General features: G+C 41.5%; 1 protein-coding gene across 1 annotated transcript in view; it reads right to left on the reverse strand.

Annotated features, from left to right (window-relative positions):
- Window positions 1-17,173, reverse strand: part of NUP155 (nucleoporin 155) — a 78,827-nt gene that overhangs the window by 46,285 nt on the left and 15,369 nt on the right. Inside the window, exons 4-12 of the mRNA XM_010367674.2 lie at window positions 16,825-16,895; window positions 13,513-13,605; window positions 12,319-12,485; window positions 11,262-11,367; window positions 10,254-10,327; window positions 9,585-9,676; window positions 4,652-4,749; window positions 3,197-3,349; window positions 202-302 (exon numbers count right to left, since the gene is read on the reverse strand). Coding sequence (XP_010365976.1) covers window positions 202-302; window positions 3,197-3,349; window positions 4,652-4,749; window positions 9,585-9,676; window positions 10,254-10,327; window positions 11,262-11,367; window positions 12,319-12,485; window positions 13,513-13,605; window positions 16,825-16,895 — 955 coding nt within the window. The remainder of the gene's footprint in view (window positions 1-201; window positions 303-3,196; window positions 3,350-4,651; window positions 4,750-9,584; window positions 9,677-10,253; window positions 10,328-11,261; window positions 11,368-12,318; window positions 12,486-13,512; window positions 13,606-16,824; window positions 16,896-17,173) is intronic.

The raw sequence follows: 17,173 nt of genomic DNA on the forward strand, positions 1-17,173 counted from the left end.
TCTTTTTGTGATTACCACAGTAACTTCTAACCTGACAGAGGAAAAACAAATAATTGACAGGATATTTCTTTACATTATAATTTCTAATCATATGTTATTAGAAGCAAACAGCAATAAATCAGAAGATAAAAAGTTTCTTACCATATTATCCTTCACTTAAAATTATATAATAGTTTTTTCAGAATTGTCAGGATAACTTACCTGGGTTTCCATCATTGGCTTTTGGAAAGGGAAAGTATCATGGTTGACACACCATAAAATATCATTATCCTCATTTTCTGAGGCTGCCATCAATAGAATACCTAAAAGTTTAATATACAAAATATTATTACATCATGTCAAATAATATGCATCCTCAATAACCTTAATAACTATTATTAGGTTGGTGCAAAAGTAATTGCAGTTTTGTAATTAAAATTATAAAACCGGGCTGGGCATGGTGACTCATGCCTGTAATCCCAGCCCTTTTGGAGGATGAGGTGGGCGAATCACAAGGTCAGGAGTCTGAGACTAGCCTGACCAGCATGGTAAAACCCTGTCTCTACTAAAATACAAAAATTAGCTGAGCATGGCAGCAGGCCTCTGTAATCCCAGCTATTTAGGAGGCTGAGGCAGGAGAATGGTGTGAACCCAGGAGGTGGAGGTTGCAGTAAGCTGAGATTGTGCCACTGCACTCCAGCCTGGGTGACAGAGCAAGACTCTGTCTCAAAAAAAAAAAAAAAAAATTTTACAAAACCACAAGTACTTTTATGCCAACTTAAAATTAGCACATATAGATATACACACACAACATCGATCTTTATAAACAAACAAGTTACAAAATAAAATAATTCCATGAAAGACTATATAATTATTTTTAGGGTAGACTCAAGTGTTCTCAATTTTAAACTGTATTTCTCTCAGGTAAACATATTTTTTTTTCACATTTTAGCATTTCTGAACTTAGGGTATATCTTGCAGTCAATGGGCTTATCAATTTAATTATTAATTTTATAAAAACATATTTAGTATATAAAAAATGCTGTGACTGACAATTCACAATGTAATAGAAGCTAATATTCAACGAAATACAGTTTATATACTGGTTAATTCAAACACACCATGAATAAAAATGATGAAGGTGCCCAAGGAATGGCAGAGATAAGTGTACTATAGAAGCAATCATCTAGGCCAGGTGCTGTGGCTTATGCCTGTAATCCCAGCAGTTCAGGAGGCTGAGGCAGGCTAATCACTTGAGCCCCATGAGTTGGAGACCAGCCTGGGCAATAAAGTAAGACCTTATTTCAACAAAAAGTGAGGCAGGAGGATTGCTTGAGCCGGGGAGGTAGAGGTTGTAATGAGGCAAGACTGCACACCGCACTCCCACTTGGGTGACACTAGACACTGTCTCAAAAAAAAAAAAAAAAAAAGCAATTATCTCAACAAAACTCACCAACATGGTGGCTCACACCTATAATCCTAGCACTTTACGAGGCAGAGGTGGCAAGATTGCTTGAGCCCAGGAGTTAAAGACCAGCCTGGGAAACATGGTGAAACCCCATCTCTACAAAAAATACAAAAATTAGCCAGGAGTGGTGGCACACGCCTGTAGTCCCAACTACTCAGGAGGTTGAGCAAGGAGGATCACCTGAGCCTGGGAGGTTGAAGCTATGGTGACCCAAGATCCTGCCACCACATTCCAGCCTGGGTAACAGAGTGAGAACCTTCCTCCCTACCCCCAAATGACTTAGAAAAATACTCCGCGTTCATGGATTTGAAGACTAAATATAGTTAAGATGGCAACATGCCCCAAATTGATACACCTATTTAGCTATCACAATCCAACCTCACTTTTTTTTTTTTTGAGATGGACTCTTGGTCTGTCCCCCAGGCTAGAGTGGATCTTGGCTCACCGTAACCTTCACCTCCCCAGTTCGAGCAATTCTCTTGCCTCAGCCCACAAGTAGCTGTGACTACAGGCATGACCCCCGACACCCGGCTAATTTTTGTATTTTTAGTAGAGACGGGGTTTCACCATGTTGGCCAGGCTGGTCTCGAACTGACCTCAAGTGATCCACCTGCCTTTGCCTCCCAAAGTGTTGGGATTACAGGCGTGAGCCACTGTACCCAGCCCCACCTCACTTTTTTTGCAGAAATTAACAAGGTGATTACAAAATTTATATGAAAATTCAAGAGAGTGAGAATAGCCAAAATCATCTTTAAAAAAAAAATCAGGCCAGGTGCACGGTGGCTCATGCCTGTAATCCCAGCACTTCAGGAGGCCGATGCAGATAGATCACTTGAGCTCAGGAGTTTGAGACCAGCCTAGGCAACATGGCAAAAGCCTGTCTCTACAAAAAATATAAAAATTAGCCAGGTGTGGTGGCACACGCCTGTAGCTTCTCTCAGCTACTCAGGAGGCTGAAGTGGGAGGATAGCATGAGAATGGGAAGCAGAAGTTGCAGCGAGCAGAGATTGTGCTACTGCACTCCAGCCTGGGCAACAGAGCCAGACCATCTCAAAAAAAAAAAAAAACAAAACAAAAAAAAAAAACAAACAAAACAAAACAAAAAAAAAACAGCTCAAAGTTGGAATAGTCATACTTGCCAATTTCAAAACTTATTACAAAGCAACAGTAATCAAAACTGTGCTACTGACATAAGGATGCATAATATAGACCAATAGAATAGAACTGAGAATCCAGAACCCATATATTAACGGGTAATTCACGTGAGAAAGCAAGATGAAGACAATTCAATGGGGAAATAATAGTCTTCAACAAATGGTGCTCAGACGGCTAGATATCCACATGCAGACGGATGAAGTCAGATTCCTACCTCATACAACATATAAAAATTATCACAAAACAGATCAAAAACCTAAATGTAGGAGTGAAAACTACGCTTTCAACTTCAACTTTTGAATTTCACTACAATTTCAAATTTTATTTTATATTCAGCAGGTACATGTGCAGATTTGTTACTTGCGTATATTGCGTGGTGCTAAGGTTTAGGGTACAACTGATTCCATCACTCAGGTACTAAGCATAAGACCCAACAGTCAGTTTTTCAACCCTTGCTCCCCTACTTCCCCAACCCTTCTAGTAGTCCCCAGTTTCTACTGTTGTAATAGGGTATTTTCAAATGCCTCAAAATGCCATATAATTTTAACAGTTTTAAGAATCTCATCTTAAATCTGATAGTATTTCAGAACTTACCTTTACTATAAAGTGCTCTATGTACTTTTGAAGGTTTTTCTACAGTTGAAGATGCTGAGAATCCAGGAGGTAAGCGGACGTGAATCAGCGTCAGTGTATTAGGCCGTGCTAATGGCTGTCTGAATGGACAAGTGCTGAAATATAACCTTACACCTGAAGATGGGGTAAAATTATGCATCAATAAAAGAAAATAAGGACCTGAGGTAAATGTGTTATTGAAGCAATTACATACAGCAACGCAAAACTCTGCTAAAACCATATATAACTTTCCGGACTAATTTTTTTTTGGGGGGACTAATTTTTTTTTGCTAGACTCCAGGCTGGAGAGCAGAGGCACCATCTCGGCTTACTGCAGCCTCCACCTCCCGGATTCAAGCAATTCAAGCAATTCACCTGCCTCAGCCTCCTAGGTAGCTGGGACTACAGGCATGTGCCACCATACCCATCTAATTATTTTTATTTTTATTTTATTTTTGAGACAGTCTTGCTCTGTCGCCCAGGCTGGAGTGTAGTGGCGCGATCTTAGCTCACTGTAAGCTCCACCTCCTGGGTTCACGCCATTCTCCTGCCTCAGCCTCCCGAGTAGCTGGGACTACAGGTCCCCGCCACCACGTCTGGGTAATTTTTTGTATTTTTAGTAGAGATAGGGTTTCACCATATTAGCCAGGATGGTCTCGATCTCCTGACCTCAGAATCCATCTGCCTTGGCCTCCCAAAGTGCTGGGATTACAGGTGTGAGCCACTGCGCCCAGCCCCCTGACTAATCTTAAATTACCATATAGACTATCAGCTGAAATATATATCTAAGAAAATGTCACTCAAAATTGAGAGGTGAATCAATACATTTCATTAGAAAGAACTTGCAAAGACAAACCAAGAAATCTTGTGTTCTAGTTCAGGCTTTGTTACAAAATGTGAGCCACTGTGCCATTTAGGCTTGGCTTTTGTTTTGCTTTTTTTACTGGTTTCTTGAGACAGGGTCTTGCTCTATTGCCCAGGATGAAGTATAGTAGCATAATCTCAGTTCACTGCAGCTTCAAACTCCTGGGCTCACGCGATCTTCCTGACACAGCCTCCCAAGGAGCTGTACTACAAGGCCGTGTCACTACACCTAGCTAATTTCTGTATTTTTAGTAGAGACAGGGTTACAGGGTTTCACTATGTTGCTCAGGTTAGTCTTGAACTCCTGGGCTCAGGCAATCTGCCCACCTTGATCTCCCAAAGTGCTAGGATTACAAGTGTGAGCCACCATGCCTGGCCTAGGCTTGGTTTTATATCTATAAAATGAAGAAAAAGAAAGATCTCCCAGTTTTCAAAATCCTTTATTTTACAAATTATTTATAGGGCTTTAAAGCAGATATAGAAGTAAAAATATATTTCTAATCATAAATTTCCAAATCTAAGAATTTTCAGAAGCTGTAACAATAACACAGATATGTAAATAAAACAACATACCTGCATATGTGACAGCCAACAACTGGCAGTCCAGTGATTCAGAATTTTCAATCACTGCTATTTGGACAATTGGTTTAAAAACAGAACGATCGATGGTCCTAAAAGAAAGGAGAAAATAAAGTGTATTTTTAAAATGTGTCTGCTAAATTATAAGAAACATTTCCCATCAGAATGTTTACATATTTCCATATTTTCTTTTTTTTTTTTGAGATGGAGTCTCACTCTGTTGCCCAGGCTGAAGTACAGTGGTGTGATCTCGGCTCACTGCAATCTCCGCCTCCCAGGTTCAAGGAATTCTCCTGCCTCAGTCTCCTGAGTAGCTGGGATTACAGGCTTGCGCCAGCATGCCTGGCTAATTTTTGTATTGTTTTGTAGTAGAGACGGGATTTCATCATGTTGGCCAGGCTGGTCTCGAATTCCTGACCTCGTGTGAGCGTGATCCGCCTGCCTCGGCCTCCCAAAGTGCTGGGATTACAGGCGTGAGCCACTGTGCCCGACCACATGTTTCCACATTTTCTAAATATGCTAACTAATTTAAGACTAGCTTTTTAGGAAAGTAATACAAGAACAGACAGCAAGAACTGGAAAAACTCTTAAATGTGTACGTTTTACACTTATATTGTTAAGAGTAACCCTATTTTCAAACAAAGATCACCAAAAAAGACTAAAACCATTGGGTGAATGGTTGGTGGGGAGCAGTGTTCTCAGAGTGTCAAAGTATCATTACTACTAATTAAAAAGGGAGAAAGCGCAGGTGCAGTGACTCACACCTGTAATTCCAGCATTTTGGGAAGCCGAGGCAGGCGGATCACCTGAGGTCAAGAGTTCAAGACCGGCCTGGTCAACATGGTGAACCCCCATCTCTACTCAAAATACAAAAAAATAAGGCAGGTGTAGTGCATGCCTGTAATCCCAACTATTCAGGAGGCTGAGGCAGGAGAATCACTTGAACCCAAGGTGGAGGTTGCAGTGAGCTGAGATCACACCACTGCAGTCCAGCCTGGGAAACAAGCCCAGACTCTATCTCAAGAAAAAAAAAAGGGGGGGGGGGGGAAATTAACCTTTATATTGTAGACATTTAGTTAACATCACCTCAAAGAAGTTTTCAACAGTGAGAAAACTGCTATTATGTGTCTCCTGATATAATGTAGTAAGACATTTCACACTGCCTATGTGAATTCATCACAATGTGAATTGCCATTTCACATTGTAGTAAGACATTTCTCAGCACCTGGAGAGGCTGAGGCAGTCAGACCACTTGAGGCCAGGAGTTTGAGACCAGCCTGGTCAACATCTTTACTAAAAAATATATAAAAATTAGCCAGGAACAGTGGCGCATGCCTAGAGTCCCAGCTACTTGGGTGGCTGAGGCACAAGAATCACTTGAACTTGGATGCAGAGGTTGCAGTGAGCCAAGATAGCGCCATGGCACTCCAGGCTGGGTGACAGAGCAAACCTCTGTATCAAAAGAAAAAAGAAGAAAAAATATAAATATACATATATAAATACATATAAACACTGTATATAAAATATATGTATATAAAATGTATTACTGAGAATCTAATTATAAAAAAAGATAAATTCAGAAAATTGTGTAATTCTCCTGCCCCTCCCTTCCAAATGTCAATATTATAAAAAAAAGAAAGGTGGCCACGGGGCTGTTTTATATTAAAGAGCCCAATGCAACCAATCCAATTCATAAATTCTGATTGTAATTTGAGAAAAATGGAAAGAAAAACAACTATAAAAGATTTTGAAGCCACGTGTGGTGGCTCACACCTGTAATCCGTGAGACACGGATTGCCGCTTTGGGAGGCTGAAGTGGGTGGATCATTTCAGGTCAGGAGTTCAAGACCAGCCTGGCCAACATGATGAAACCCCATCTCTACTAAAAATACAAAAATTACCCAGGTGTGGTGGCTCGTGCCTGTAGTCCCAGGTACTCAGGAGGCCAAGGCAGGAGAACTGTTTGAACCCAGGAGGTGGAGGCTGCAGTGAGCTGACATCGTGCCATGACATTCCAGCCTGGGCAGCAGAGCAAGACTCCACCTCAAAAAAAAAAAAAAAAAAAGATTTTGGGGGCATGGTGGCTCAAACCTGTAATCCCAGCACTGTGAGAGGCTGAGGCAGGCACGTTGCTTGGGCCCAGGAATTCGAGACCAGCCAGGGCAACATGGTGAGATCTCCTCTCTACAAAAAATACAAAAATTAGCCAGGTGGAGCTGTGCGTGCCTGTGGTCCCAGCTACTTGGGAGGCTAAAGTTGGAGGATCACCTGAGCCTAGGGAGGTCAAGGCTGTAGTTAGCCATGATTGCACTACTGCACTCAATCCTGGGCAGCAGAGTTTAAAGAAAAAAAAAAAAGGAAAAAAAGATTTTGGGGACTACTGGGCAATTTTAATACGGACTAAGTATACCGTTGTTATGTAAGAGACTAAAGGCATGTCAGAGGCTCATGCCTGTAATCCCAGCACTTTGAGAGGCTGAGACTCGTGGATTGCTTGACCTCAGGGATTCAAGACCAGCCTGGGCAACAATGGTGAAACCTCATCTGTACCAAAAATACAAAAAATTAGTCAGGCGTGGTGGTGCACGTCTGTGGTCTCAGCTACTTAAGAGGCTGAGATGTGAGGATGGCTTGAGCCTGGGGGGAGGAGGAGGAGGCTGCAGTAAGCCAAGATCACACCACTGCAATCCAGCCTGGGTATCAGAGTGAGACTCCATTTCAAAAAAAAAAAAGAGTTACAATGTCTACAACGTATTTTCAAATGGCTCATAAGACAGACAGGCAGGGCCGGGCGCAGTGGCTGTAATCCCAGCACTTTGGGAGGCTGAGGCGGGTGGATCACGAGGTCAGGAGATCGAGACCATCCTGGCTAACACAATGAAACCCCGTCTCTACTAAAAATACAAAAAACTAGCCGGGTGTGGTGGCGGGCACCTGTAGTCCCAGCTACTCGGGAGGCTGAGGCAGGAGAATGGTGTGAACTGGAGGGGTGGAGCTTGCAGTGAGCTGAGATCGCACCATGCACCACTGCACTCCAGCCTGGGCGACAGAGCGAGACTCTTCTCTTTCTCAAAAAAAAAAAAAAAAAAAAAAAGACAGGCAACAAAGAGGCAAAATGTTAACAATTGAGATAAAGAATGTACTAGTTTTGCTGGGTGCAGTGGCTCACGCCTGTAATCACAACACTTTGGGAGGCCGAGGTGGGGGATCGCGAGGTCAGGAGTTCGAGACCAGCATGGCTAGCATGGTGAAACCCTGTCTCTACCGAAAATACAAAAAATTAACCAGGCATGGTGGTGTGTGCCTACAGTCCCAGCTGCTTGGGAGGGTGAGGCAGGAGCACTGCTTGAACCTAGCAGGCAGAGGTTGCAGTGAGCTGAGACTGAACCAATGCACTGCAACCTGGGTGACGTGACAGAGCGAGATTCTGTCTCAAAAAAAAAGGGGGTATTTGTTTTGCCACATTGTTCTTTTAATTTTTTTTTTTTTTTTTTTTTTTGTGGATTTGAAAAACATTCCAGAAAAAAGTTAGAGGGAAAAACAGAAAATTATGTGTTTTCAATTGTCTGCCTTCAGAATTTTTTCTTGTCACTGAACAATAAAACAAAACAAAAAGTTAGCCTGAGCAAGGTAGCAAGACCCCAGGTCTACTAAAAATAAAATTAGGTGGGCATGGGGGTGCACGCCTATAGTCATAGCTACTTCGGAAGCTTAGGCATGAGGATCACGTCAGCCCAGGAAACTGAGGCTACAGCAGACTACGATTGCATCACTGCACTCCAGTCGGGGCAACAGAGTGAAACCCTGCCTGAAAAAAACAAAAAGTTGATTTATTTCACTTCGATTGTAGCAATAACCTAGGCACAATGACAACAAAAGTTGGAAAGTTGAGGCCTTCGTTATAAAAATAGTGTTTGCAGGTGGGGCGCGTTGGCTCATGCCTGTAATCCCAGCACTTTGGGAAGCCGAGGCGGGTGGATCACCTGAGGTCGGGAGTTCGAGACCAGCCTGACCAACATGGAGAAAACCCGTCTCTACTAAAAATACGAAATTAGCCGCTACTCAGTAGGCAGAGGTTGCAGTGAGCCGAGATTGCACCATTGCACTCTAGCCTGGGCAACAAGAGAGAAACTCATCTCGAAAAAAAAAAAAAGCTCGTGCCTGTAATCTCTACACTTTGGGAGGTGTGGTGGGTGGATTACCTGAGGTCAGGAGTTAGAGACCAGCCTGGCCAACATGGCGAAACCCAGTCTCTACTAAAAACACAAAAATTAGGCTGGGCGTGGTGGCTCACGCCTGTAATCTCAGCACTTTGGGAGGGCTAGGTGGGTAGATCACGAGGTCAGGAGATCGAGACCAGCCTGGCCAACATGGTGAAACCCTGCTTCTACTAAAAATACAAAATTAGCTGGGCATGGTGGTGCATGTCTGTAATCTCAGCTACTCGGGAGGCTGAGGCTGGAGAATCGCTTGAACACACAAGGCAGAAGTTGCAGTGAGCCGAGATAGTGCCACTGCACTCCAGCCTGGGCAACAAGAGCGAAACTCTGTCTCAAAAAATATATATATATAAAAATTAGCCAAGCGTGGTGGCAAGGACCTGTAATCCCAGCTACTAGGGAGGCTGTGGCAGGAGAATCAGTTGAACCCAGGAGGTGGAGGTTGCAGTGAGCCAAGATTATGCCACTGCACTCCAGCCTGGGTGACAGAGTGAGATCCTGTCTCAAAAAAATAAATAAATAAAAATAAATTAAAAAAAAAAAAGAGTCTCTAACAGTTCCATTCAAAACATAACATACATTGTCATCTCTTCAACATTCCTTATTTTTTAGAGACATTTTGGTTGGGGAATAATATACTTTTAGAATGCTACACACAAATAGTATAATTATGCCTGCTTAATGCTTAATAATAAATTACATGTTACCTAGCAATGTTACCAGCAGCAGAGACAATGGCATTCTGTGACACGGAGGCAACTCTGCTCATTCCTTGTCCGTCTTGTCCCAAATCATACACCTGTGAATACAAATCATTCTCACTTAAACATGATTACATACTATACACATACTAATAAACTTTTCCTTTTAAGGGATCCTTTAATATTGGCATTTAAAACAAACATGAAAACATTCAGATTTGAAATTTCATAGAAAGGGGCCCCTTCTGAGAAGTGAATTGGGCTTTTTTTTTTTTTTTTTTTTTGAGATGAAGTCTTGCTCTGTTGCCCAGGCCGGAGTGCAAAGGCGCGATCTCAGCTCACTGCAACCTCCACCTCCCAGGTTCAAGCAATTCTCCTGTCTCAGCCTCCCAAGTAGCTGGGATTAAAGGGGCATGCCACCACACCCAGTTCATTTTTGTATTGTTGGTAGAGGCGGGTTTTCATCATGTTGGCCAGACTGGTCTCAAACTCCTGACCTCAGGTGATCCGCCCACCTTGGCCTCCCAAAGGGCTGGGATTACAGGCGTGAGCCACCACGCCTGGGAGGCTTTTTTTAAAATTATACAGTTCATAGGAAAAGTTTAAGAGGCAGGAACTATTGGCCTTAAAAATAAGGATTTATATTACTCTTAATGGTATAATATTAATACTAACCTGTATTACTCCTTTCTCAGATCGTGTATATAAAATATTTCTAGAATTATCAATTGCAATTTGAAGAATAGGATCTAAAAGTAGGACAAAAAAAAAAAAAAGAGAAAAAAGCAAAGCCAAGGATTAACAAAGCAAATACATTAGCTACTTACAACAAACTGTTGAATCAGAACTTTGTATTCAGGGGCTTTCTACTCCCTTGCTTTGAAGTTAAATACAAGGATGTTTGCACAAGATCCAGTCCAAAAAGCATTTTGGTCAGACAACACATGAAAAAAACAGATGCTAAATATTGTGACTGGGTTACAAGCATAGAAAATAAGTTATTTTGTCCTCTAAATGAATTTTAAGCCAAACCAAAAACAAGTTCTAAGTTATGTCTTCATTCAATAATATTTAATGAATGTTTACTACATGCTAGAAATATGTAGAATAATTATACCTGGTGCTTTATGTTAAGAAACTTCCAGTTTGGCCTAATTGATTGTGTGAAAGAAAATAATTTAAAAATTTAGTCACATTAATATTTGGGTATACTGATCTTATGTTGCCAAAGCATTTTAAAAATTATTTCACCTGTTTGAATCTCTCAGTTCATTAAAAGTTAAGATATATTATTTTTATATTGGAAATTTCTTCTAGACCAAGCAATGTATTAGCTGTCTGAATGTCTGCCTCTCTCATTAAAATGTCTGTTTAATATCTGACAGATATTAAACCAAAATATCTGTCACACACACAGATATTCTGGTTTAAGTATGTACAGCTGTTTTAGACATAAGTTCTTTGATGCTACATTTATAGGAAATAAGTAAACTTGAGAATAAAATCCACACTTTCTCTGTTATAATCTCTTCTTATCGTTTAAAAGACCTTATGAATATATACTAAATGCTACTTAACATAACAAATTGTTTCAATTAAGAATGATAATTTCTGAAGAAAATGTTGAGGGAACAATATGTTAGAAATTAGTTTTACTTGCCAAATTTATTGTTTTCTACTTACCATCTTCTGAGAATGTGAATTGTAGCAAAGAAGGAACGAGGAAAGAAAGTGAGCTCTTTGAGTGGTTTATTTTCCTACATCTTTGGCTAAACCACCCTGCTTCAGCCTTAAAGAAAAAAATAGAAAGAAGACTTATAAAAGTATGTAACTCCCTTACAATAACGACTGTATATCCATATTTATAAAAACCTTCAAATCTTCATGAAATACCAGTTATAATCACTAATACCAGTTATAATCAACAAAACGAGACACATTATTCAAAATTAACTACGGAGTTTAGTCCATAATTTAAAATATCAACCAAATACTGACAAGGAAAGAATTTCAAGACATACTGTTAAATGAAAAGCCACTTACGGGCCGCGCACAGTGGCTCACACCTATAAATCCTAGCACTTTGGGAGGCCAAGGCACACGGATAATTTGAGGTCAGGAGTTCAAGACCAGTCTAGCCAATATGATGAAACCCTGCCTTTACTAAAAACACAAAAATTAGCTGGATGTGGTGGTGGTGCACGCCTGTAATCCCAGCTATCAGCAGGCTGAGGCAGGAGAACTGCTTGAACCCAGAGGATGGAGGTTGCAGTAAGCCAAGATTGAGCCACTGCACTCCAGTCTGGGTGATAGACCCGGGTGACAGAGTAGACTCCGTCACATTTAAAAAAAAAAAAAAAAAGAAAAAGAAAGCAATTATGAATTAAATCAATAATCCAAGTGAAAACACACATTTGCAAAAGTACATTATGTATTTGTGTATGTGTATACACTCACAAACACATGTGCATAGATGTCTATAGAGACACATACACTGATGTCTGCTTTATGTTCCACAAGGACATACATAGAATTAATAATGACTTTTACCTCTAAGGAGAGGACTAAGTTTTGTAGGCATGGTGTAGTCATGGGGACTATAGCTTCAACTGTATGCTTGAATATTTGCCATAAAAATATATTAATGTCCTTACATAACTAGAAAACAAAATAAAAGCTTACTTTTCCCTACTCCATCAAGAGAGAGAAAAAAAAAAAGGTTTACAAATATCAGACTTACCTGGTAGGCTACTTCATATAAACAGCCATCCTTTCCAGCCAAGAAAATTCTGCCATTATCAGTGGAAGTTATTGTTAGAAGGTAAGTATTGTCAGTAGGAAGAGAATATAAAGGATCTGGAAGCAACTGCATTCCACCAGACATACTATCGTTAAGAACTCCAGAACCTATTTATTTTAAGAAAGAATACATAAATCAGTTTATTAGCTACTCTACAGTTTTTAAAAATCTGTGCATTATTGTCAGAATCGATACGTTTACTCAATTCTTATTGACAATTAACACAGTCAACAGCTTCTATAATATACATTTTAAAATTACTAAAAGAAGTCTGATACAATTTGATAATTCAAGTGAAACAGAACCTTGTGTGTATGTGTGTGTGTGTGTGTTTATTATATAGTAAACAAGAAACTAACCCAGCCGGTGCCGTGGCTCATGCCTGTAATCCCAGCACTTTGGGAGGCCGAGGTGGGTGGATCACCTGAGGTCGGCAGTTTGAGACCAGCCTGACCAACATGAAGGCACCCGTCTCTACTAAAAATAGAAAATTAGGTTGGGCGCAGTGGCTCACGCCTGTAATCCCAGCACATTGGGAGGCCAAAGCAGGCAGATCACGAGGTCAGGAGTTTGAGAACAGCCTGGCCAACACAGTAAAACCCTGTCTCTACTAAAAATACAAAAAAATTAGCTGGGTGTGGTAGCGGGTGCCTGTAATCCCAGCTACTTGGGAGGCTGCGGCAGGAGAATCACTTGAATCTGGGAGGCAGAGGTTGCACTGAGCCAAGACTGCACCACTACACTCTAGCCCAGGTGACAGTGTGAGACTCCGTATCGAAAACAAACAAATTAGCTGGGTGTGGTGGTGCATGCCTGTAATCCCAGCAACTCAGAAGACTGAGGCAGGAGAATCACTTGAACCCGGGAGGCAGAGGATGTGGTGAGCTGAGATCACGCCATTGCACTGCAGCCTGGGCAACAAGAGCAAAAATCCATCTCAAACAAAACAAAACAAAACAAAACAAAAAAACTAACCCAACGTTAACTTGTAGAAAAGAGCCTGAGGATTTGGCAGTAATAATCATTAATTTGAGTCAATGGAATTCAACATTTCACCCAGATTAGCTTTTAATTATAATATCAATTGGCCAAAATATTATTATTTTAAAAAACATAACAGGTGGGTTGCCATACCTGTTTGCAAATTAGCATAGCTGAGTCCAAGAATTACTATGTCTACAGGGGTCGCCAAAACCAGGAGGTGTCGTACATGAGGTTGAAAGATGCCTAAGATAAAGTAGACAAAGGACAGGAAAACTTTCAGCATTTAAGCACTAACAGAGTAAGCTTTTATTACCATTAAAATGAGCTACTAATTCAATATTTCTATGTATGATCATTTAAATAAGTAAATTTTGAATGTCATCAAGGTAATGAAGAAGAGGAAAAGTAAACAGCAGTGGAAAAGAACCACCTTAGAAAACAATCACTTCAGTATTTAATGCTGTTTAAAAAGTGTTATATTACAAAATAGTTTAAATGTATTAAAATATAAAGATGTATATTTGTATATCCGTGTTCATAGCAGCATTTTTCACAATAACTAAAAGGTGAAAACAAAATCCAAGTGTCCATCGATAGATGTACTTTAAAAAATGACACACATTGGCCGGGCGCGGTGGCTCAAGCCTGTAATCCCAGCACTTTGGGAGGCCGAGACAGGCGGATCACGAGGTCAGGAGATCGAGACCATCCTGGCTAACACTGTGAAACTCCGTCTCTACTAAAAAATACAAAAAACTAGCCGGGCGAGGTGGCGGGCGCCTGTAGTCCCAGCTACTCGGGAGGCTGAGGCAGGAGAATGGCGTAAACCCGGGAGGCGGAGCTTGCAGTGAGCTGAGATCCGGCCACTGCACTCCAGCCCGGGCGACAGAGCGAGACTCCGTCTCAATAAAAAAAAAAAAAAAAAAAAAAAAAAAAAAAAAAAAAAAAATGACACACACACACACACACACACACACACACAATGGAATACTACTGAACTTTAAAAAGTAAGAAAGTTGGCCGGGCACGGTGGCTGACGCCTGTAATCCCAGCAGTTTGGGAGGCTGCAGCAGACAGATCACCTGAGGTCAGGAGTTTGAGACCAGCCTGGCCAACATAGTGAAACCCCATCTCTACTATAAACAAAAAATTAGCCGAGTGTGGTGGCACGTGCCTGTAGTCCCAGCTACTTGAGAGGCTGAGGCAGGAGAACTGCTTGAACCCGGGAGGCAGGGGCTACAGTGAGCCGAGATCATGCCACTGCAACCCAGCCTAGGCAAGAGAGTGAGAGTCCAGCTCAAAAAAAAAAAAAAAAAAGGGAAGAAAGTTCTGATGCATGGTATAACACAGATGAACCTTGAGGACATAGGTTAAATCAAATAGGCCAGTCACAAAATGACAAATATAGTACCATATGATTCCATTTATATCAGGAAACCTAGAATAGTCAAATTCTTACAGACAAAAAGTGGAACGGTTACTACCAACCGCTGAGGGAAGGAGGAACAGGAGTTTTTAGTTAATAGGCACAGTTTCCGTTTTATAAGATGCATAGAGTTCTAAATACAGATGGTGGTAAAGGTCACACAATAACGTGAATGGACTTAATATCCCTGAAGTGTTGGCTTAAAAACAGTTAAGATGACAAAATTTGTATTATGTGTATTTTACCATGATTAAAATATATATTATAGATTTCATTTTGAAATGTAAATAAAACCTAGAAAATTTTAGAAAATAAAACTTAGACCTATAGTTATCTACAAAAAAAAAGATTACAATCTTGATAATAGTATAGAGCAATATTTACACATTTATGCATCTCTTCTAGATTCTATGTAAAGGAAATACATTTGCTTTGCCTTTTTTTTTTGAGACAGAGTTTCACTTGTTGCCCAGGCTGGAGTGCAGTGGCTCAATCTCAGCTCACTGCAACCTCCGCGTCACGGGTTCAAACGACTGTCCTGCCTCAGCCTCCTGAGTAGCTGGGATTATAGACATGTGGTACCACGCCTGGCTTATTTTGTATTTTTAGTAGAGACAGGGTTTCACCATGTGGTCAGGCTTGTCTTTAACTCCTGATATCAGGCAATCCGCCCCCCTCAGCCTCCCAAAGTGCTGGGATTACAGGAATGAACGACCGTGCCAGGCCTCTTTTTTCCTTTTTTTTTTTTTTTTTTTTGAGACAGGGTCTTGCTCTACTGCCCAGGCTGGAGTGCAGTGGCACAATCAAGGCTTACTGCAGCCTTGTCCTCCTACGCTCAAGTGATCCTCCCGCTACAGCCTCATGAATAGGTGGGACTACAGGCATGCACCACCACGTCCGGCTAATGTTTCTGTTTTTTGTAAAGACAGGGTATCACCATGTTGCCCAGGCTGGTCTTGAAGTCTCGGACTCAAGTGATCTGCTCGCTTCAGCCTCACAAAGTGCTGGGATTACAGGTGTGAGCCACCACACCTGGCCTGAAAATATATTTTCAATGCAAGTAAATAAATAGTGCATAAAATGTCAGTTTGGGTAGGGCATGGGGGCTCATGCCTGTAATCTTAGCACTTTCAGAGGCAGAGTCGGGCGGATCACTTGAGGTCAGGAGTTCAAGAACAGCCTGAGCAACATGGCGAAACCCTATCTCCACTAAAAATACAAAAATCAGCCAGGCGTGCAGGTGGGCGCCTGTAATTCCAGCTACTCGGGAGGCTGAGGCAGAAGAATTGCTTGAACCCAGGAGGCTGGGGTTGCAGTGAGCCAAGATGGTGCCATTGCACTCCAGGCTGGGCAACAGAGTGACACTCCATCTCAAAAAAAAAAAAAAAAAAAAAAAAAAAAAAAAAAACCCCGTCTGTTTTTACTTCACTGAATATCTACAATTGCAAAATGGACACAATCTTAAAAAATTTTACTTAGGCCTTGAAAAAAGTGATTTTTGTTTATTATTTCCTCCTATAAAAAGGTACATTTGGCTGCACAGTGGCTCACACCTGTAATCCTAGGACTTTGAGAGGCCAAGGTGGGTGGATCGCTTGAGGCCAGGTGTTTCAGACCAGCCTGGCCAACATGGCCAAACCACATGCTACTAAAAACACAAAAATGAGCCGGGAATGGTGGCGCATGCCTGTAATTCCGGCTACTCAGGAGCCTGAGGCAGGAGAATCACTTAAACCCAGGAAGCAGAGGTTGCAGTGAGCACTGAGGTGGCTCCCCTGTACTCTAGCCTGGGTGACAGAGTGAGACTCTGTTTCAAAACAAACAAGCAAATGCACTCGGGAGGCTGAGGCAGTAGAACTGCTTGAACTCGGGAGGTGGAGGTTGCAGTGAGCCAAGATTGAACCACTGCACTCCAGCCTACTTGATGGAGCGAGATTCCATCTCAAAAAAAAAAAAAAAAGTGTGTTGTTCAGGTCTATACCATTTGGAGTTTACGTATACAAACATAATCTCTTCCTTATAGCTTTATTTCTTACCAGCTTTTGGTTTCACAAGCCCCACAGCAAGAATAGTCTCACTAAGTCCATCAAAATAGGCAAGGTCTCCTCTGTGAACAAATGAAGAAAAACATGTTACACATATAAAGCAAACAGACCAGATGTGGTGGCTCACGTCTTTAATCCCAGTACTTTGGGAATCTGAGGCAGGAGGATTGCCTGAGCCCAGAAGTTCAAGACCAGCCTGGGCAACACAGTGAGACTCTGTCTCTACAAAAAAGAAACAAAAAATTAGCCAGGCATGGCAGTGTGAGGCCACTGAGGTGGGAGGATCTCATAGGCCTGTGAGGTTGAAGCTGCAGTGAGTAGTGATCATGCCACTGCACTC

This window comes from Rhinopithecus roxellana, chromosome 3, assembly GCF_007565055.1.
Source record: "Rhinopithecus roxellana isolate Shanxi Qingling chromosome 3, ASM756505v1, whole genome shotgun sequence".
NCBI classification, from domain to species: Eukaryota; Metazoa; Chordata; class Mammalia; order Primates; family Cercopithecidae; genus Rhinopithecus; species Rhinopithecus roxellana.